The sequence below is a fragment of the Danio rerio genome, chromosome 13 (assembly GCF_052040795.2).
Source record: "Danio rerio strain M-AB ecotype USA chromosome 13, GRCz13ab, whole genome shotgun sequence".
Classification (NCBI taxonomy): domain Eukaryota; kingdom Metazoa; phylum Chordata; class Actinopteri; order Cypriniformes; family Danionidae; genus Danio; species Danio rerio.
In genome coordinates, this window is record NC_141033.1 from 43,867,949 (window position 1) to 43,888,783 (window position 20,835).

General features: G+C 34.2%; 1 protein-coding gene across 5 annotated transcripts in view; it reads right to left on the reverse strand.

Annotated features, from left to right (window-relative positions):
- pcdh15a (protocadherin-related 15a) overlaps window positions 1–20,835 on the reverse strand; it is a 406,352-nt gene that overhangs the window by 102,572 nt on the left and 282,945 nt on the right. For all 5 annotated transcript variants that reach the window (XR_015504985.1, XR_015504984.1, XM_087277644.1 and 2 more), the window contains 3 exon segments: window positions 20,044–20,160; window positions 7,592–7,732; window positions 1,541–1,653 (listed from right to left, as the gene is read on the reverse strand). Coding sequence is in view for 3 of the 5 variants with exons in the window: in XM_087277644.1 (XP_087133770.1) it covers window positions 1,541–1,653; window positions 7,592–7,732; window positions 20,044–20,160 (371 nt within the window). In the remaining 2 variants the exon portion in view is untranslated.

Genomic DNA, 20,835 nt, shown 5'->3' on the forward strand with positions numbered 1-20,835 from the left:
AGTGCTGGAGTTAGTTTTTTGTTTGCTTGTTTTTAAAAAGAAATGTGCTTCTACAGGTAGCTGTCAACCCCATTCACCTGTGTGAAGCACACTTAATAAATGCATTTTTTTATTTTATTATTCTTTTTTTTATGAGATGTTGAATGATTGTAAGAAAGTGTCAGGTGCAAATGTGCAAAACTTGTGCAAGTGTTGGTTATAATGAGAGAGAGATGAAAGAGAATCTCTGTGTCCAAAATGGCATACTTCTATACTATAAAATAACCTAAAACAGTATCAAAATCAACAAAAAGTAGCAATTTTTTGCAATCCTGCAAAATTCTTAAACGTAAAATAATCGCAAACTATTTAAATAAATTCATAAATCATCCAATTCCAAACCACACAATCAAATTATATTCAAATTAGTTTGCAATTTATTGTTTTACATGATTTACAGACGTCGCAAACGCAACACACGTGACATATTTGACTGTCTCTTGAAAAATGACATCTCACCTGTGCCCTAACAATCATTACATTACATGGAAGGATGGCGGGGGGGTTGTGTTGCAGCCTGTGCAGAAGCGAATGAAGCGCGAGTGATTTACATGTGAAGCCAATGCAAATATATATATATATATATATATATATATATATATATATATATATAGATAGATAGATAGATAGATAGATAGATAGATAGATAGATAGATAGATAGATAGATAGATAGATTTTTAGCGAATTTCTGGGAATTACCAACACAAAATCAGTCATTTTATCGCAAAAAATCGCAAAACAAGTTGTGAAAAGCTAGGGGGTCTGTACATAAAACATACATTTCTAGTCGAGTACTAAATTTAAATGTAGTGCCTACTGAGTAGTAGATGAGTTTGGATGCAGCCTGTGTTTTCAAAATGCATTTTTGAAAGCCTCAAAATAAAGTCCACTATCCAACCCCATTATACAGGATGGAAGAGCCAAGAAAAACTGAAACTACGACTGTGTTTGTCTGACAGAAGCAAAAGTTTTCATATACACGGAGGATTGCTTAAGTGTGAGTAAATTATGGAGTAATTCTTATTGTTGGTTGAACTACTCCTTTAAAATGGTTCTGAAGGGAAAAGAAGAACCAATCAGGCAAAACATACACCAAATGATGTGGTCATTGAGTGTAAAAAAAGAAAATCTGATGTATTGTTAATTCATTGTGCTGTGTTTTGAGTCTTCATTAATCAAAGTCACAAACAATACAACTCTCAACCATCAAACTCCAAAAGCTCCATACAAGCAAGCCCAGACTCTTATCCACACTGAAACCCACTGATAAACTGGAGTAGTGGCCTTTTGGAAACATCAGTGTTGTAGCGCTGCAGAGCAGTTTTGACTCAACACTTCTAGTCACACATTCACAGATAACGCTTATTACTCATGCAGAGATTGCGAATCAGCCTGCGGGGAATATGTGCTCATCTAATTCTGACTCAGTGAGCTCAAAGAGAACATATCATAAATAAGTAAATGTCTACTCTCTGGCTCTCCACAGACAGCAGCACCCACCTATATTCCTCCTCTGTGAAGATGGGAATCCTGGAGGGCTGAAGAACAGTGATTTCCACAGTGGTTCTGTTCGTCTTCACCGGCTCACCGTCATCATAGGCCATGACCACCAGCTACCAGAGGAGGACATAAGAAAAGCAACAAAATATAGCAGTGGCAATGAGTGACATGAAGACATTTTTAACAACAACGTGCAAATATACAAATATACAATAAATGTGCTTAATTAAATATTAAACCAGGTAATCATAATGCTGTTTGCATCATTTTAAAATAAATTATTAATCAATCAACCAATCAATCAATCACTCAACCAACAAACCAGTCAAACTAAACTAAACTAAACTAAACTAAACTAAACTAAACTAAACTAAACTAAACTAAACTAAACTAAACTAAACTAAACTAAACCTCAATCAATCAATCAATATTAATTAATCAACCCATTTATCCATTCATGCATCTATCAAACAAACCAAACCAGCTAAACCAAACTAAACCAAAGCAAACCAAATCAATTGATCAACTAATAAACCAACCAACCAATGAATGAATTAACCAATTAACCAACCAACCAACCAACCAACCAACCAGACAACCGACCACTCAATCAATCAATCAACTAATCAATCAACCAACTAACTAACCAACCAATAAACAAACAAATCAACCAACCAAATAATCAACCAACCAATCAGCCAGCCAACCAACCAACCAACCACAACCAATCAGCTAACAAATCAACCAACCAACCAACCAACCAACCAACCAACCAACCAACCAACCAACCAACCAACCAACCAACCAACCAACCAACCAACCAACCAACCAACCAACCAATCAATCAATCAATCAATCAATCAATCAATCAATCAATCAATCAATCAATCAATCAATCAATCAATCAATCAATCAATCAATTAAATAAAATGTATTTATTTATAGTTGTTATTGTTCAGGTATTCAGCAAAGAAAATATGTCATAAATTGTTACTTTCTGAATAAACCACTTGACATTCAACAGTAGACAATTTTATTTCTTGAAAATGCCTTAATTATTTCATGATTTAATCAGTTGAGCTACGTTTTAACTACATTTTATATTTACTAAACAATTAAAATACATAATAACCACATTTACATATAAACTAAATGTTATATCAATGTCAGGCATCATTATTTGTAAATAAATCATAACCACAATGGCCAAAAATCTGTAGCAAATATCAATCCATTAAAAACTTTGCCTGAAAATATATTTTTAAATACAGACAAACATGTCAGATTGCTGCTCAGGTTCTTCAAAGTGGCATAACGTATTTTCTAAATCCAGAAAAAATAAGTCTAGGGAAGTGCACGTTATTGATTAAACAATGTGTCAGCCTTCGTTCCCAAACAAACACGGTAAAACCAACATTTGCTCAAAGGTAAATTGATTTAATCTCACTTAACACCAGGCTAATTAATTTATGTATTGATTCAGGTCAGAGTAGAAGAGACAGTAACTAAAAGGTTCACGGGTTTGTGGTGAGTTTGCGGTGGAAACACACTCACACTTTTCTTCTAATTCACTGACTCTTCATTGTATAGTTTTTTTAAAGCCAAGTCACTGACTTAAATTAAACCTCTTCAGACTTAGACTTGGTTCTACTGCTATAAATATAACAGTTTAAAGAGCTATTGTTTTGTTTTGTGTATATATCAATGATGAAATGAAGTAATAGCACAATTTGGTTATGAATAGTGTTCATCTGTGAGTGATTAACAGAGCAGATTGACATAAAGAGCTGCATCTGCTGTTTACATGGCATAGATGCGTGTAATTAGACATTATTACATGAAATACAGGCTGGTATTTTATTTTCAGTCAACTGACGAACCATTTTCATTTCTGGAAATCTTAAAAAAACATTATAAGAAGAACTTTTAAATCAGAAAATGACATACTGTATAATTTAATTGATCATTGCTTTAAGCATTGTGTCAGGTTAGCACCGCTTTCAAATTTGTTACAATTGAGATTTTGGTGCAAAACACTTAAAAATCTAAACACTTAAAAATGAATGGCTTTGAGAAGGATGGCATTATAAACAGGCATAATATGTGTTTAGGTAGGTGAAGATTAAAGCGCCATGAAACCCCTCACTTTCAATTCAAGTCTACCTCAGAATAAAAAAAAAGCACCATAATGGGCGTGGAGCTCTGCAAATTAGAGGCAGGAGTGGGCGTGGCCAGCAGAGCAGGGGAGCAGGGAGCGAACAAACAAGTTGTCAGTCGCCTCACAAAATGAGACTAAAACCATGAGATGATGCATGATTTTATAGTTTGCAAAGAAATAAACAGTAATTTAATGCCCTGCTACATTTGTTATGCGTTATTTCATATACACACAACCACAATTTATTTCATTATAAAGATAATTGTGTTTATATAAACACTAAAATGAGGACTTCTCCCTCTATTCCCGGGTCTGAATGCAGACTGAGTGCAGCAGCTCTATTGCCCTGTCTGTTATAACTTTAAGCCCTGCTGGTAATCTGGAGGATTTAGGTGACCACAGCAGCAAAGCGATGTGTCTAAATGTAAACGAACTCCACTGATAAAAGACAACGCCCGCCATTCTCCAATTCTCGTACTGTTCTGCCGACAAAAATGCTTGCTGCACACATACTTTGCTGTATTGGCCCTAACAGGATCGCGGGAAAAACATGCAACAAACCCGGGGAACATGGAAACAAACACATACGACCCTTCATGAATGGCTAAATACTGTGTGCAGTGGGTCCGTGGACGCGGTCTCACCCAGTCATCAACATTGGGTCACACAGCTTGGCACTGGCAGGTCTGCCTTGCTTTCGGAAAGCATGCGCAGTCATGAATGATTAAGAAGCAGGGTCTCCTCATAGGATAAGAAAATTAGCTATCCATAATAATGAGAAATCAAAGCGTCATCACTTCACTTGCGGTTTTACGCTACGTCACCGATTTTGATCCCGCCCCAAAAATAATTTTAAACCCGGAAAATTAAATTAGCTGACCAAAGGTCAAAATTATCCTGTTTTCTCCACAATTAAAGCTTACAGGTAGTAACATTGTCTTAAGTGATGCTCAACACACACAAACCTGTTAAAATCTCAAAAAAAGTACTTGAGGGTTTTGTGAACCATAAAAGGCAAGCACAAACAACAATGGCAGAACGTGGTATCTGGTACTGTTGTATGGAGCTAGATTAGTCTCAATAATAATTCATAAACAAAATTTGTTGCCAATTTCAAATGCATGAAACCAAATTAAATTGCACAAAATAAAAGGTTGCAGGTTTGTAGACTGCTAGGCGACCATCAACTGTTTTCTCAGAGGATGTCAAGCAGACAAACTTTGCAGTCACTCTGATACAAGTTTTATTTATGGACAGAAATGACAAAGCACTGTTTGGGTGTTTGGGTGGTCTGTGTTTATCTGATACAATTAGTCTACCGAAATGTGTATATTCCATACAAGCTAAAATTCGGTCAGTTCTATGTGCATCTGTATATGAACCTCCGCAAACTCTAGAAAAGAAAGGATATGCAACTGGACCCTAAAAGGCCACCGTCTTTTGCAATCTCCAGTAGTTGATCTTCCTTTACAGACATGCTGGATTCACCTGACTTGTTGACAAATGGGTTGTGGATCTATTCCTTGGCAGTTCGTTGTTCCTTCACTGGGCCTTTTGCCCTTAGCGAAGAAACTTTCCAAAGACGTCTGTTTCTTACTTATTTTGCTGTTTGTGGGTTAAGTTTGGGCGCTCAAGTGACCGAGATGTAATGAAAAGAATACATTTTTCAAAATAAAAGATTTTTCGAAATAAAAAATACTCAGATATTAAATAAAACTGAAATAATTCATGATTTCTTGTGCAGCCCGGTATCAATTGATCCATGGATTGGTATCGGTCCATGGCCTAGCCAATCAAATACGAACTCAGTTTAACCAATCATAACTCACCTAATGAGACACTTAATTGTTGTATGCACAGACCAGTAGGCATAAATGCATTAAAGATACGTTCAAAATTTAAAACATGCAATGTGATTCACTAGGTATGTAGCCAGTGTTGCCAGATGTAGCTGACTGACTCCAGCCCCAAAACTATCCAAAACCTGCCAGAATCCAAAAACAACCGCCCAGACATCTGAAGGCTATCATAAGGGGCCCGCCGTTGCAAAACCACCCAAATTTTCACTACCCACCTGTCAATTTTTACCCGCACAATCAAATTCGAAACCGCCCAATCTAGCAACACTGTATGCAGTAGTTACCTCTACTTTATTATGTTTGTGCCATAACTTAAGCATCCATAACGTTTTTTCATTTAGAGCATTATAAACACAGGATGATGGATAATAAAGCCCAGAGTGTCTTCTTTCCAATGATGCATAAACAGTGAATGTAGACGAAATCATTCAGCAACTGTAAATGTTTTAGCTTTGGGAAGATCATTTTTGAGAAAGTGCCTCTGACGGGGAAGGAGAAAAGGACTTCGACATAGCCTCAGAAAACTTTTTACAGAAATGTCATTTTGCATGCTATTGTCATCAAATTTAAAATATAAACTCATAAAATACTTGGTTTTCATCAAGTCATTTTTTCTAGGACATTACAGTAATGTTTTCCTGTGTTTTTATATGAAAAACAAATATTGAACTTAATACAATTTTTTTTAACCTTATGACTTCATAATGTATAACTTTTTATATTTATTAACATGTAACTTCTCCTTTTACCACAGTAAAGCTCAAAGTGTCTTCTTTCCAATGATATATAATTTGTTTGTAGCTTACTGGAATGAGGAACTGTTACTATTTACAGTTAGGTAGGAGGTAAATCCCCAAAATTAAGTGCTGGCTAACAGGTTAAAGGGACAGTTCACCCAAAAGTAAAATTTGAGTCACCATTTATTAACCCTTCACTTGTCACAAAGTAAAAAGCTTTTTTTCTGTTGAACACAAAAGAATATATTTTGAAAAATGTTGGAAATCATATTTGAATTTCCTACTATGGATGCCAAAGGTGTCCAACATTCTTCAAAATTCTCTTTTGTGTTCAACATAGAGGTTTGTAAACACGTAAATGTAAGTAAATAATAAGTGCATTTTTTATTTTGGGTGAACTTTCCTTTTAAGGCCATTTTGCCCAATTGTATTTATTTATTTGTAATTAATGTACAAATAACATTTTCTAGGTAACACTTTATTTTGATGGTCCATTTAAGTATTATGCCCCATTCACACAGGGCGGGGCGTCAGCGTCAACGCTTCTCATTCACTTTGAATTGGTGACGTCAGGCGTTGCCGAACTGCATTATGGATCCGTCGGCACTGCTTCAGAAGCGTTGCTCACTGAAGTTGGGACTACCTTAACCTTTCAAGCGCCAACGGAAGCGTCAGCCAATGAGATCGCTGTATGCAAATACACTAGCTCAGACAGTGGCCTATTGCGGACTGAATTTCATTGGCTGATGCTTTATGACGATCGCTTCAGCCCCAACTTCTGACACGCCTTCAGTCAAGCGTTGACGCTGAAGCCCCGTGTGAATGGGGCGTTAGTAGACTGTCTGCTTAATGTCTGCTGATACTGCTCCTTTAACAGGCATTGAACTGACCATAAAAAACTTTGCATGTCAACTTGCACTAACCCTAACCCGATCCCTAACCCCAACCTAATAGTCTACTTATAATCTAATGAGAATTAGTTAGCATGTAGATGCAATGTAATAAAATTAAACAAACAGACCATCAAAATAAAACGTCACCATCTTCTATTTGCATGTTCTGTGAGTTGCTGTGTCTGCCTTTTTTTGGTTTGTGCATTGTCTTTCCATTCCCATTGTAGGATTGCAAGTTATTGTTTATGCATGTTCAAAAAAAAAAAAGATAAATCCAATCTATATTCATTGTCCTTTTTTGCTTTAAAACAAAAGCTTAACTCAAATCTAGCTGAAATTAAGCTGGATTCTGACTCAAATTAGGCACATATGAGCAGAAAGACGTGTACTGAGCTCAGACTCACCTTGAAAACAGTGGTGGGTTGCTCATTCAGGTTGACTTTGGTGATAACCAGTCCTGTGTCCGTCTCTACATCAAAGATGCTTCCACTGTAAGGAGACAGTTCCTGATCCACTCTGTAGCGCACTTTACTGGCAGGAGTACCCTGAGGGAGCAACACGCTCAGTTTAAACACATCCTCAGAGAACTTACATCTACTCACATTAAAAAGACCAAACCTGGGCCTTCATTATATTTCATTCTGTGCATCACATTATTATATAATTACGGACGTCTGTTGTTATCACTGCTTCAAAAGGAGCTTCATTATATATTCTTTTCACAACAGCAAATGATAATAATTTGCTGAATATTTGTCAAGCAGCTATTTTCAATATAATGAAGGTAAAAATGACAGAAATTGGTGACTTTCAAGCTCCAAACAGGACAAATGAAACCAAATCACTTGGCAATTTGCACGCCTTTTCAAGACATACAATATACCTTCTGTAAGGAACACACTGACATATAAATCATTATTCATCAAGGAATACGACATTATGTCATATTTTATATTAAATACAATCACATTTTTGGGTCATCCTTATTTTGATTGCAAAGGCAGATAGAAATAATCAAGTCACATAACATTACTATTCAAAATAAATTATTCATTTTAACATGTTTTTAGATGCTATATAAATGAACACACTGAAATTAATCAAATATAAATTATTAATTAAGGCATCATGCTATGTTTTGCATTAAATGCAATCACATTTAAACATTTTAATTCATAATAAAGTCATCAAACTTTATCCAAACAACAAATCTAAGTCACAGTAAAACATGTATAATGTTACATAACAATAAATTTCTATTCAAAATATGTATCAATAGTCCACACTTTGGGGAGTTCACCCTCCCGTTTGCTGGGCGAGAGGGGAGTTTGAGCTCAGACAAGTCGAGAACTCCCCCATTATTTAGAGCTGATGACAGATTATAAACTGTAGAGATATACTGCTGGTTTAGAGCTTGACTAGTGCTAATTTAGATTGATCTTTTCACTTATGACACATGTTTTTGGACTGTGGGAGGAAACCAGAGAACCTGGGGTAAACCCACACGAGCACGGGGAGAACATGTAAACTCTGCACAGAAACGACAACTGAGCTGTTAGGGATTTAAACCAGTGATGTTCTTGCTGTGAGGCAACAGTGCTAACCACTGGGCGACCGTGCCACCCTATAAGGGAAAAAGGGAGAAATAGGGGTGTAAGGGGGGATTCTTCAAGGTCTTTAAGGTCCTAAAGTAAGAAAATCTAGTTATTTATAGTGAGTTAGGAATCATCCCAAATAGTCAAAGACGTACGGTATAGGTGAATTGGGTAAACTAAATTGGTCATAGTGGACGTGTGTGTGGGTTAATGAGTGTGTATGGGTCTTTCCCAATACTAAGTTACGAATGGAAAAGTTGGCGGTTCATTTATTGTAGAATGACTTAATCAAAATTTATAGTAAAACATCTTTAATGTTACGTAAAACTATTGCTTATTGCTCAAAATATATTATTTGTTGTAATTTTTTACATATATAATCAATATACATAGCCATATATATATATATATATATATATATATATATATATATATATATATATATATATATATATATATATATATATATATATATATATTTATATAAATTTTTTTTTATTAATTAATTAATTTATTTATTTTTTATGAAAAAATGTATCAGGTTTTCCATAAAAATGTTAAATGGGTGTCAACATCATAGAGAATTAGTAATGATAAAATAATTCTTAATATTTTTGTTAAGCAATATTTGCTAGATCAAAACAATAAAGCCACCTGGATTGAAGAATAAATGGCCTTTGTACGCAATTGTATTTATATGTTATTCAGTGGGTTTTAAAAGGAGTTCCTGTCTTCTAAAGATGTGAATTCATGATGTTTTTGTTTCTTTTTAAAAAATGCAAACTTACAATCTTCTGTACAATCTATGTATTTCTATTATATATATATATATATATATATATATATATATATATATATATATATATATATATATATATATATATATATATAAATATATATATATATATATATATATATATATATAAATATATATATATATATATATATATATATATATATATATATATATATATATATATATATATATATATATATATATATATATATATATATATATATATATATATATATATATATTATAACCAAAAATTTGAGTTTATTGTTTAAAATGAGCTCATGGTTTTGTTTTTTATGTCTTTTAAAAATGTGAGGTCGCTGTTACAAAATAGAAGCTTACTTGTTGTTCACATTGCAATGTTAATGCAGTATAAGCCTAATGAAGTGGTTTATGTAAAAAAAAATGTTTTGATGATTAAATAAATTAAATAAATAAATTATTTAATAGAAGTAAAGAATATAAAAGCTAAAAAATTTTGGAAGTTTGGTCTTTTAGCCATTTTAAGTTATCTGCACTTAAACATTTAAGTTAATTCAATAAAGAGACGTGTACAGTTAATATTTTTTAATCAGAAAAATAAAATATAATTTAACTAATCATTAGTTTTAGCTTTGAGTCAGCTCAGCACTTTATTTAATCTTGATTAGTTTGTATTAGCTATTGTGATAATTGAACTCCTCTAACACTCATTATAGCAGATTTTACCTGCAGTTGATGTTCTTACTTGACACCATGACCTGATTTTACACATAAAACCAGGACAGCAGAGAGTGAGACAGTAATGTCAGGTCATGGGATTTAACTTGACTTTCTCTAAACATGGTGATGTGATCGTCTTAACAGAGATTAAGCTGATCAGGTGAGGTAAATCTGTCTGTTTTACTCATCCTGTTCAAGCCGTCTGCACTAAAATCAGACTACAGCACTGCGTATTGTCAAAGCACAACACAGAAGCTGCTCAATTGTATATATATATATATATATATATATATATATATATATATATATATATATATATATATATATATATATATATATATACATACATACACACACACACACACACACACACACACACACACACACACACACACACACATATATATATATATATATATATATATATATATATATATATATATATATATATATAAATATATATACATACATACATACACACACACACACACACACACACACACACACATATATATATATATATATATATATACACATACATATATATACATATATATACATATATATATATATATATATATATATATATATATATATATATATATATATATATATATATATATATATATATATATATACACACACACACACACACACACACACACACACACACACACACACATATATATATATATATATATATATATATATATATATATATATATATATATATATATATATATATATATATGTTTATTATTTATTAATTGGTTGTTAACTCACAGGGCATTAATTATTGTTGACAAACATGAATTTTGTTTTTAACAACCAAATTTTGAACTATGATTATTAAATGTCTGCAAGTATCATTCAGCATTAGTTCACTCTACTATATCCATTAACTAATGCTAACTATGAAATCTTACTGTAAAATGTGACCAACAAAACTTACCATTTTACTCAAAGCCATACCTTGTAAGTGCAAAACATCCTTATTTTTTATAGAGGTCTCTAAATATATCCCCAGTTCATTGCTGTATATACAGTACACACATACTGTGAAATGACCCTTTGCTTCTGTGTTAAGCCATGAAATCAGACAGGCCTGCTTCCTGCTGGATCAAATCAGTTATCGGTTTAATATATGACATTCACCAGTTATTTTCAGCGGGTGTCAGTGTCAACACTCAAACGCGAGTCCGTCACATTAGTGGGACACATTAAGTTTCTGCCTGGTGATTGTATTCATGCTCAGGCAGTTTGATTAATGGCTGAAGCTGCTTCTGCTCTGTAGTGACACTTCAAGGATGGAAGTCCATTACTCATCCCCTTAAATCTCCTCAAATAAAAGGGAAGTGAGCACTCAGGACATGAGCTTCAACCGGCAGAAAGGCAAAGGAGGAGCTTTCATTACCCACTGACCTTTGCAGCCGTGCATATAAATACCATGTCATTATCTCATTCACCAGCGCTGTCTGGAAGCACAGCATCGCTCGTACTGTAATCATCAGTGTTTGAGCGGGACACTAATGAGGACACTCACTTTCTGCCCCCAGTTCAAAACACACTTCTCTTTTCATGGCCCGCTTCTGAGATAGGGACTAGGGCTGTACGATATTGAAAAAAAATCTGACATTGTTATATTTGTTTTGCTGAGATATATTTTGTGATACACTTCCTGACAAAAGTCTTGCACCTATCCAAGTTTTAGGAACAGCAAATAATATAGGTCATTTGGTTTCAGAAGTGGCTTATATGAAAGGCAAAGGCCTCTAGATTATGTTTATTTTATCAAAATAAAATATGATCAAAATGTTATATTTTAATTAGGACAGTAAGCACTGACTTTGCTTAGAAAAAAGTCTTGTCACTTAACAGAAATAATGTACAATATAGAATATAAAGTCATGGTGCAGTGGAAAAATATCTAATACTGTGTTAAAATAAAAAAAAATCTGGAATGGCAAAGAAAGCGGACTTGCTGGACCAGAGTTTATCAAGATTCTTTGGATTCATCTTTAATGCCTCCTCCTTCATCTTACCCCAGACATGCTCAATAATGTTCATGTCTGGTGACTGGGCTGGCCAATCCTGGAGCAACAAGACTTTTAACAGGTAGTGTATACACAAATGTAATTTCACCAGATGATTTGAATAATTTAGATCGACTGGGATTATCAAGTCTTTTTCTATGTAGTGCATCTGCATAAAATATAATAAATTACAAGCAAATATAAATACAACAGAGAAAAATAAAAACGTTTTCTGGGAACCAGAATTCATGTACAGAAATTGAACAATCAAATCCTAAAAAAATAGTCATCATCATTGTATAAAAACATTTTTAAATTAATATTTAATAATAATAATATTTTTTATCTTTTATTCCTTACTGAATAACCTAATCCTGCTATGTGACTATTGCAGATAGATATGATGCGATATTGATGCTTATTAAAATTATATTTTGCTCAGCCCTAATAGCGACTTTAAAGGAATAATTTACTCAAAAATGACAATTCTTTCATCATTTGCTCCTTCACTTGTCACAAACCTGTGTGAGTGTCTTTTTTACTGTCGAAGACAAAAGAAGATATTCAGAAAAATGTTGCCACCCTGAAACCATTGACACAGAGTATTTCTTTTTCAGACACTGGAAGTCAAAGACTTTCTTTAAAATATTTTATTTTGTGTTTAGCAGAAAAAGAAACACAAACCAGTTTGCGAGAATGAGTAAATGAGGACAATTTGCTTTTTGTGATTTGGGGCTTTTTGTGCCTTTTATGCATTAATTTTGTGAAGCATTAATCTAGATTTTTATAAATATTTTTCATTCATTCATTCATTTTCTTGTCGGCTTAGTCCCTTTATTAATCCCAGGTCACAACCCATCTCATACGGACAATTAAGCCTACCCAATTCACCTCTACTACATGTCTTGGACTGTGGGGGAAACCGGAGCACCCGGAGGAAACCCACGCAAAGGCAGGGAGAACATGCAAACTCCACATAGAAACGCCAACTGAGCCGAGGTTCGAACCAGCGACCCAGCGACCTTCTTGTTGTGAGGCAACAGCACTACCTACTGCGCCACTGCCCCGCCTAAATATTTTTTAGTACTTTAATAATATTAATAATAATAAAATAATAATAATAATAATAATAATAATAATAATAATAATAATAATAATAATAATAATAATAATAATAATAATAATAATCAAAAATCTATTTTCATTTGTATTGTATTGTATTATTATTATTATTGTTCCTTATTGTTATTTTACAAAATTCTGTTTTATATATTAAAAAACAGGCGATGCGGTGGCGAAGTTGGTAGCACGCTGCCTCACAGCAAGAAGGTCGCTGGTTCGAGTTTACATATTTAATGTAATAGCACATTTTGAAACATTTTATTTTATTTCTGTTTTTTAAATGTTTGCTTAATGTAATCAATCAAATGGCTAAGTAAGGTAATAACTATTAGTTTCTTTTTTCCCCATTCACCTGCAGTGTTTTTAAAAGTAAGAATTGTCTGACTTTAATTCCAGTCATGCCTGAGAGAGACAGAGATCGAGCTGCTCCACGTCTCACAACACAACCGGAATGATGAATACGGCATTCAGTGGGTCTTCCAGGGTCATCAGAAAAACTCTCTTCTCACGCATCAAAACAAAAATGCACTTGCCACACACACATATGCACAAAAACAGCCTAAAGAAATGCACAAACACATGCCATTCATTTTAATGAGGCCGGCTTCTTATAATTTTCAGCAAGCCTTGGCTGTGTTCTGCAGACATCTAGCCTTGGAAGAATAGAATATGAACACACTCGGGGCTCAACAATGAGTATTTCAGTCAAGCCAGATGATCAGATCAGGGCCAGCAGAGGAAAACGTGAGAAATTCTTCTATTTTTTTAGCAATACATTTTTGAATGTATTCTAAAATCAAGGCTGAAATTTATAAAATGACATATTATTGAATTCAGAAACTATATAAAAAAATAAATACATGCAATAATTAATGAATCAAAATCAAACATACAGAAGTGCACGGTAAAGAAGTGCAACTTTTTATCTCAGAATTGTGTGTAAACTTAAAAATTCTGAGTTACAAAGTCAGAATGGTGTAATTTAAACTCACAAATTATGTGTTATAATTATAATTATCGTTTAAAATTCTGAGAAATAAAGTCACAATTGATTGATATAAACTCACAATTGGGAAAAAAAGGTCAGACTTCTAAGAAACAAAGATGCAATTGTGAGTTATAAAGTTCACATTCTAAAAAATAGTAATTCTGCAATTGAGAGTTATAAAGAAAGAAATATATAAGTGATATAAACTCACAATTGGGAAAAAAAGTCAGATTTCTGAGAAATAAAGTTGTAGAGCTGAAAAGTTGCAATTACATTCATTCATTTTCTTTTTGGCTTAGGCCCTTTATAAACACTAGTACGTTATAAAGAAAGAAATATATAATTGAAATAAACTCACTATTGGGAAAAGAGTCAGAATTCTAAGAAAAAAAGTTGTAATTGCAAGTTATAAAGTCAAAATTCTGAGAAATAGTCAATTTTAAAATATAAACTCAGAATTCTGAGAAAGAAAGACAGACTTATCAGCAATAAAGTCACAATTGCACATTAGAAAGTACAAATTTTGAGCTGAAAAGTTGCAATAACATTATATTTGGTAAATCTGAGAAATAAACAGTCACCGTTGTTTGATATAAACTTAATTTACCCTTAATTTACTTTATTTTCTCTTTGGCAGAGAGAAGAATTTTTTCATCAGATTTCTAAACATAATAGTTTTAATAACTCATTTCTAATAACTGATTTATTTTATCTTTGCCATGATGACAGTAAATAATATTTGACTAGATATTTTTCAAGACACTTCTATACAGCTTAAAGCGACATTTAAAGGCATAACTAGGTTAATTAGGTTAACTAGGCAGTTTAGGGTAATTAGGCAAGTTATTGTATAACAAAAGTTTGTTCTGTAGACTATCAAAAAAATAGCTTAAAGGGGCTAATAATTTTGATCTTAAAATGTTTATATATATATTCTAGCCAAAATAAAATGAATAAGACTTTCTACAGAAGAAAAAAATATTATCAGACATGCTTTGAAAATTTCTTTGCTCTATTAAACATAATTTGGGAAATATTTAAAAAAGAAAAAAAATTCAAAGGGGGCTAATAACTCTGACTTCAACTGCATATATATATATATATATATATTTTTTTTTTTTTCCCACAAACCACATCTCGTAAAACTTGCATTCTGCTCCATTCTGTGTTTTTGTGTTCATCATTGATTGACACCGGATGGGCCAGAAGCACAGCAGTGAATTATTAAAAAATCTTTCCTTTTGTGTTACAAAGAAGAAAAGGCAGAATTGTAAGCAAGTAAAAAAAAAATAAAAAAAAAAATAAAGTTTTTTTTTTTTTTGTTATTTTATGTGTTGATCTTTAATGTTAAATTGGATAAATACTTTATTGCCTTTAATTATTCCATATTTATTCAATATGAGCATCATCATCAATAACACCATTTTATATAGTGCATATACATTCACCGATTACTTTATTAGGTACAACTGCTCGTTAGCGCAAATTTCTAATCAGCCAATACCATGGCAGCAACTCAACTCATCTAGGCATGTAGACATGGTCAAGAAGATCTGCTGCAGTTCAAACCAAGCATCAGAATGGGATAGAAAGATGGTGGTGGTGTAATGGTGTAGGGGTCATTTTTTTGGCACCCTTTATGACCACAGTGTACCCATCTTCTGATGTCTACTTCCAGCAGGATAATGTGTCATGTCATAAAGCACAAATATTCTCAGACTGGTTTCTTGAAAATGACAATGAGTTCACTGTACTCAAATGGCCTCCACAGTCACCAGAACTCTACCCAATAGAGCACCTTTGGGATGTGGTGGAACAGGAGATTCGCATCACGGAAGTGCAGTTGTCAAATCTGCAGCAACTGCGTGATGCTATCATGTCAATATGGACCAAAATCTCAGTGGAATATTTCCAGCATCTTGTTGAATTTATGCCATGAAGGATTAAGGTAGTTTCCCCATCAGGCAAATCAGTTATCAGAAAGATGTCTGAAGGATGTTGTGACCCTAAAGATTAGAGTAGTACTGAAAACATGCAAAAATTACATTTTAAAACATAACAACATTAAAAACAGCAATTTTAACAGTAAAAAAAATGGACATAATCGCTGTTTTCTATATTTAAGATGAAAATAAACACATTACTGCTGAGCATAAGAGACTTTCAACAATGTTTAAAGGGCAGTGTATAGACTATATACAGTATGAAATCGTACAAAGCCACTGAATACCATATTTTAATATTACTCAGCGTTGATTTGAATAAGACGTGGGCTAAAAAAGTGGTTCCAGCACCCCTGCTGTTTCTCTCAATGCACCGTTAGAAGAACCCGAAGCTCATAATTCTGTGACAACTGCGACGACCACGCAACCAAAGATTAAAACAAACAACACGAATTCCAACAGCAGCATCGCATTTCAACACCCACTAATAAAAAGGCCATTCCAGATCACCAACTGAAAGCGCTTGCTCTGAATTAAAGACTTTCCTGCTGCGAGTTTTCTTTCACACAACCAAAAGTGAGGCTTTCAATGTTGCACATATCAATTTGTGAAGTTTGCTAGTTGTGAAAACTTAATTAACGCACTTTAAACACTAACTACACACTAACTACCGTCTGACGTCTTTGAAACTTAGATGCTAATTTGCAGGGGAGTTAGTCACAATAAATACCCAAAGAAGTCCAGCATATGGAGCCACAAGACATCTTTCTACGTTACAGTCTGCAGATGATAAACATTTATAGGCATTCAGCGCATTTCTAGCCCCCGGCAGTGCAATGCTGCTTTGAATACACCAAACCTCAGGCGGCGAATAACCTTGTTTATGTAATTTATAAGCTAATAAGAGATGTGTGTCTTTGCTTTACTGTAATGGCCTTGCATTTCCCTCCAGCTGTAAAAAAGTTGCAGAAGCGTGCTGGGCTGCACTCTAAAACCCAATAAATATTTCCAGCCTCTGATGAAAAAAAAAAAAAATCATTTCCAGATTCACCACGGTGTCAGAATTTCTGTCGCTGCGTGTAATTTCATTTGGAAGTCGTCTGGTGAGCGAGAAAGAGAAGCCGGTTTCCAGTTGGGAGAGGGAAAAAAAAAGAACGGATTCTCTGTCGGATCAATCAAATGAAGATGTGGAGGGAGAGAGTGACGGAGCAGAACAAACCGATTATCCACAACACCACTCTAACATGTTAATGGAGCGACGAGTAAACAGGTACACAAGCTGGAGAAGAAAGTCTCAGGCGCACGGAAATACGATTTTATTTAAAGACTTAAAAGTTGAAAGAGTCCAGGGATAAAGGGATTTTGACTTCCAAACTTTTTTCAGACTTGATTTGCAATTGGAATACATTTAGAAGAGACTTAATATCATTTATACAATGCACTGCAGGTGTCTTCAGTGTGTTTGTGAAGTTTAAGCTTAAAATGGACCAATTATGACCCTTCTTATAAGATTTAAAACAAGTCTCTAATGTCCCTAGAGTGTGTGTGTGTGTGTGTGTGTGTGTGTGTGTGTGTGTGTGTGTGTGTGTGTGTGTGTGTGTGTGTGTGTGTGTGTGTGTGTGAAGTTTCAGCTCAAAATATTGCTCAGGTACTGTTTTAGAAGTCTTTGAAAGTGCCACTGTTAGGCTTTGATTTTAATTGTGCCGTTTTGGTTAACTGCTGACTTCAAATGCTCTTTTATAAAAAGAGGGCGGGGCTACAAATGCCTATGTGTCAGCATAGTGGCAGATTCAATCAAGACTAACATTATTTCTGTTAAAATGTCAAAGGAAATGTCTCCACATTTTAAAGGCAGGCGGTTGCTTCTCATTCAGGTTTGTTTATGCTAATGAGGGAGAGATTGTCACTAATGGGCGGGGATTTCCCCTCTGATGACATGTATAAAGGGGGAATGACAATCAAAGTGTTTCTGCAGACTGTTTGTGTGCTAGAAAAAAGACTAAATATTTTTAAAAGAATGAATGAATATTTAATATAGCTCTTTTAATGTAAATAGCACTCTTTAAATGCAAATGACCTGCTTTTGTCAGCTCTCATTTACAAAAAAAGGGTGGAGCCTTTACAGTGCCTTGGGTACTCCAGTGACAACAAACAAGACATTTGTATGTTTCTTTAAAGGGTATTTTATGTGCAAAAAAATGCAGAAACAAACAAAAAAGTGCTTCTGTGGCAATTATTATGTCAGTGCTCTTGGATAAGAGATTTATAAAGATATACAAACATCATCAGTTCAAGTAAAAAAGTTTAAGCTTCTTCAAAAACTTTTTCACTTTTACTTTTCGATTGCCTTGGACTGATGAATTTTTGTATTTTATATGCAGTTGAAGGCAAAGTCATCAGCTCTCTTATGACATTTTTTAAAATTTGCTTCAAATATTTCTTAAGTGACTTTTAACAGAGCAAAAACATGTTTAACAGTATTTCTTAGGTTGTTTATTTTTTCTTCTGGAGATTTTTTTTCCTCTTTTTCTAGTCATATTTCTTTTAGTGGGGTTGAGATAAAGGCAGCTATTAAATTGTTTTTTGTAAAGTGGAGTGGAAACAGTGATTCAAGGGATGGAGATGATTGGGAGGCCAGGATGGTAAGGAACGATGGCGGAAATTTAGCCAGGACACCAGGGTTACACCCAGGGTTACCCCCTCTTTACGAGAAGTGCCATAGGATTTTTAATGTCCAAAGAAAGTCAGGACCTCGGTTTGTCTCATCCAAAAGACGATGCCCACTGACAGTATAGCGTCCCCTTCATTATACTGGGGGTACTGACTACTTCAGTGAGTAGCCAATCCTGAGCTGCAGGGTGGCTGGTGATATGGTCATATATATATATAGGGTATGCGGTGGAGCAGTGGGTAGCGCTGCCGCCTCACAGCAAGAAGGTCACTGGTTCGAGCTTTGGCTGTGTCAGTTGGCATTTCTGTGTGGAGTTTGTATGTTCTCACTGTGTTCGCTTTGGGTTTACTTGGTATAGATGTATATATATATATATATATATATATATATATATATATATATATATATATATATATATATATATATATATATATATATATATATAATGTATCTAAAGCTAATGTATTGAAATGTGTATTATAAAACACTATGCGTCAAAATTTATTTTGTTGATGCTGTGCTCAAAAAACGTTTCTTAGTATTGTATATAATAAGCTTTGAATTTTTTTTTATAAAACTCTTTATAGAGAAGTTTAATGTGTCCTTGCTAGATAAAAGTATCTCTTTTTTAAAATAAAAACTTACTGACACCAACATTTTCAACTGCAGTGTATTTAATTATTCATCTTAAAACATTAAAGCTCTGCCTTGACCTTGACCATGCAGCACTGACCCAACATTTTAATACATGGCCTGTTTAAAAAAAAAATTCTAATACTAAATCATACCAAGTCCTTGCATTATTACAGGGTTTAAAAGTTATGCAAATACCAAATACAATATACGACAGAAAATGAACCACAGAACATGCTAAATTGCAGGTCTGCTATGCAAACCAATGACAATCTGCACAAGCAAAGTGGTTGCTGTCAAGGTTTGTCATTTGAAAATGAGTCAGTTCACAGGAGTGGAGTTTGTGTGTTTGTGTGTGTTTTGGTTTACATACCGGAGGATCCTGATCTTCTGCTAGTACAGTTGTGATGACTGTTCCCTTCTCTGCATTTGGAGCCACCAGTCCTTTATAAAGAGCCTGTCTGAAAACCGGCGAGAAATCATTCATATCCTGAAAGAGAGACACAAACAGGGGTAAAATATGTATTAATACCACTCATTAACACCCCAGTGAGGTAAGCAGGGCTATCGGCAAAGTGATTCTGCATAATCTGCTTTAAAGAGGACTCAATAATAAAAGACGTTAAATCAGCGTACAGATTCTGCTGCCTTTTAACAGTGTTCACTGCCACAATCAACCAACACTTTCAATCTCTTTTAAATTCACAATGTCACAAAGGCACAATGGCTCAGTGGTTAGCACTGTCACCTCACAACAAGAAGGTCGCTGGTTCGAGTCCTGGCTGGGCCAGTTGGCATTTTCTCTGTGGAGTTTGCATGTTCTCCCCATGTTGGTGTGGGTTTCCTCTGGGTGCTCCGGTTCCCCTCACAGTCCAAACACAAGCGCTATAGGCGAATGGGATGAACTAAATTGACCGTAGTGTATAAGAGTGTGTAAATGTGAAATTTTATGAGTGTTTCCCAGTGCTGGGTTGTGGCTGGAAGGACACCCACTGCATAAAACATGTGCTGGAATAGTTGGCGGTTCATTCTGCTGTGGCAACCCTTGAAAATAAGGGACTAAGCTGAAGGAAAATGAATGAATGAAAAATATTTATATGCAGCCTGTTATTGTAGACACTTCATCAGTGCTTGCTGTATCTATGAAAAATACCAGAATACCCTT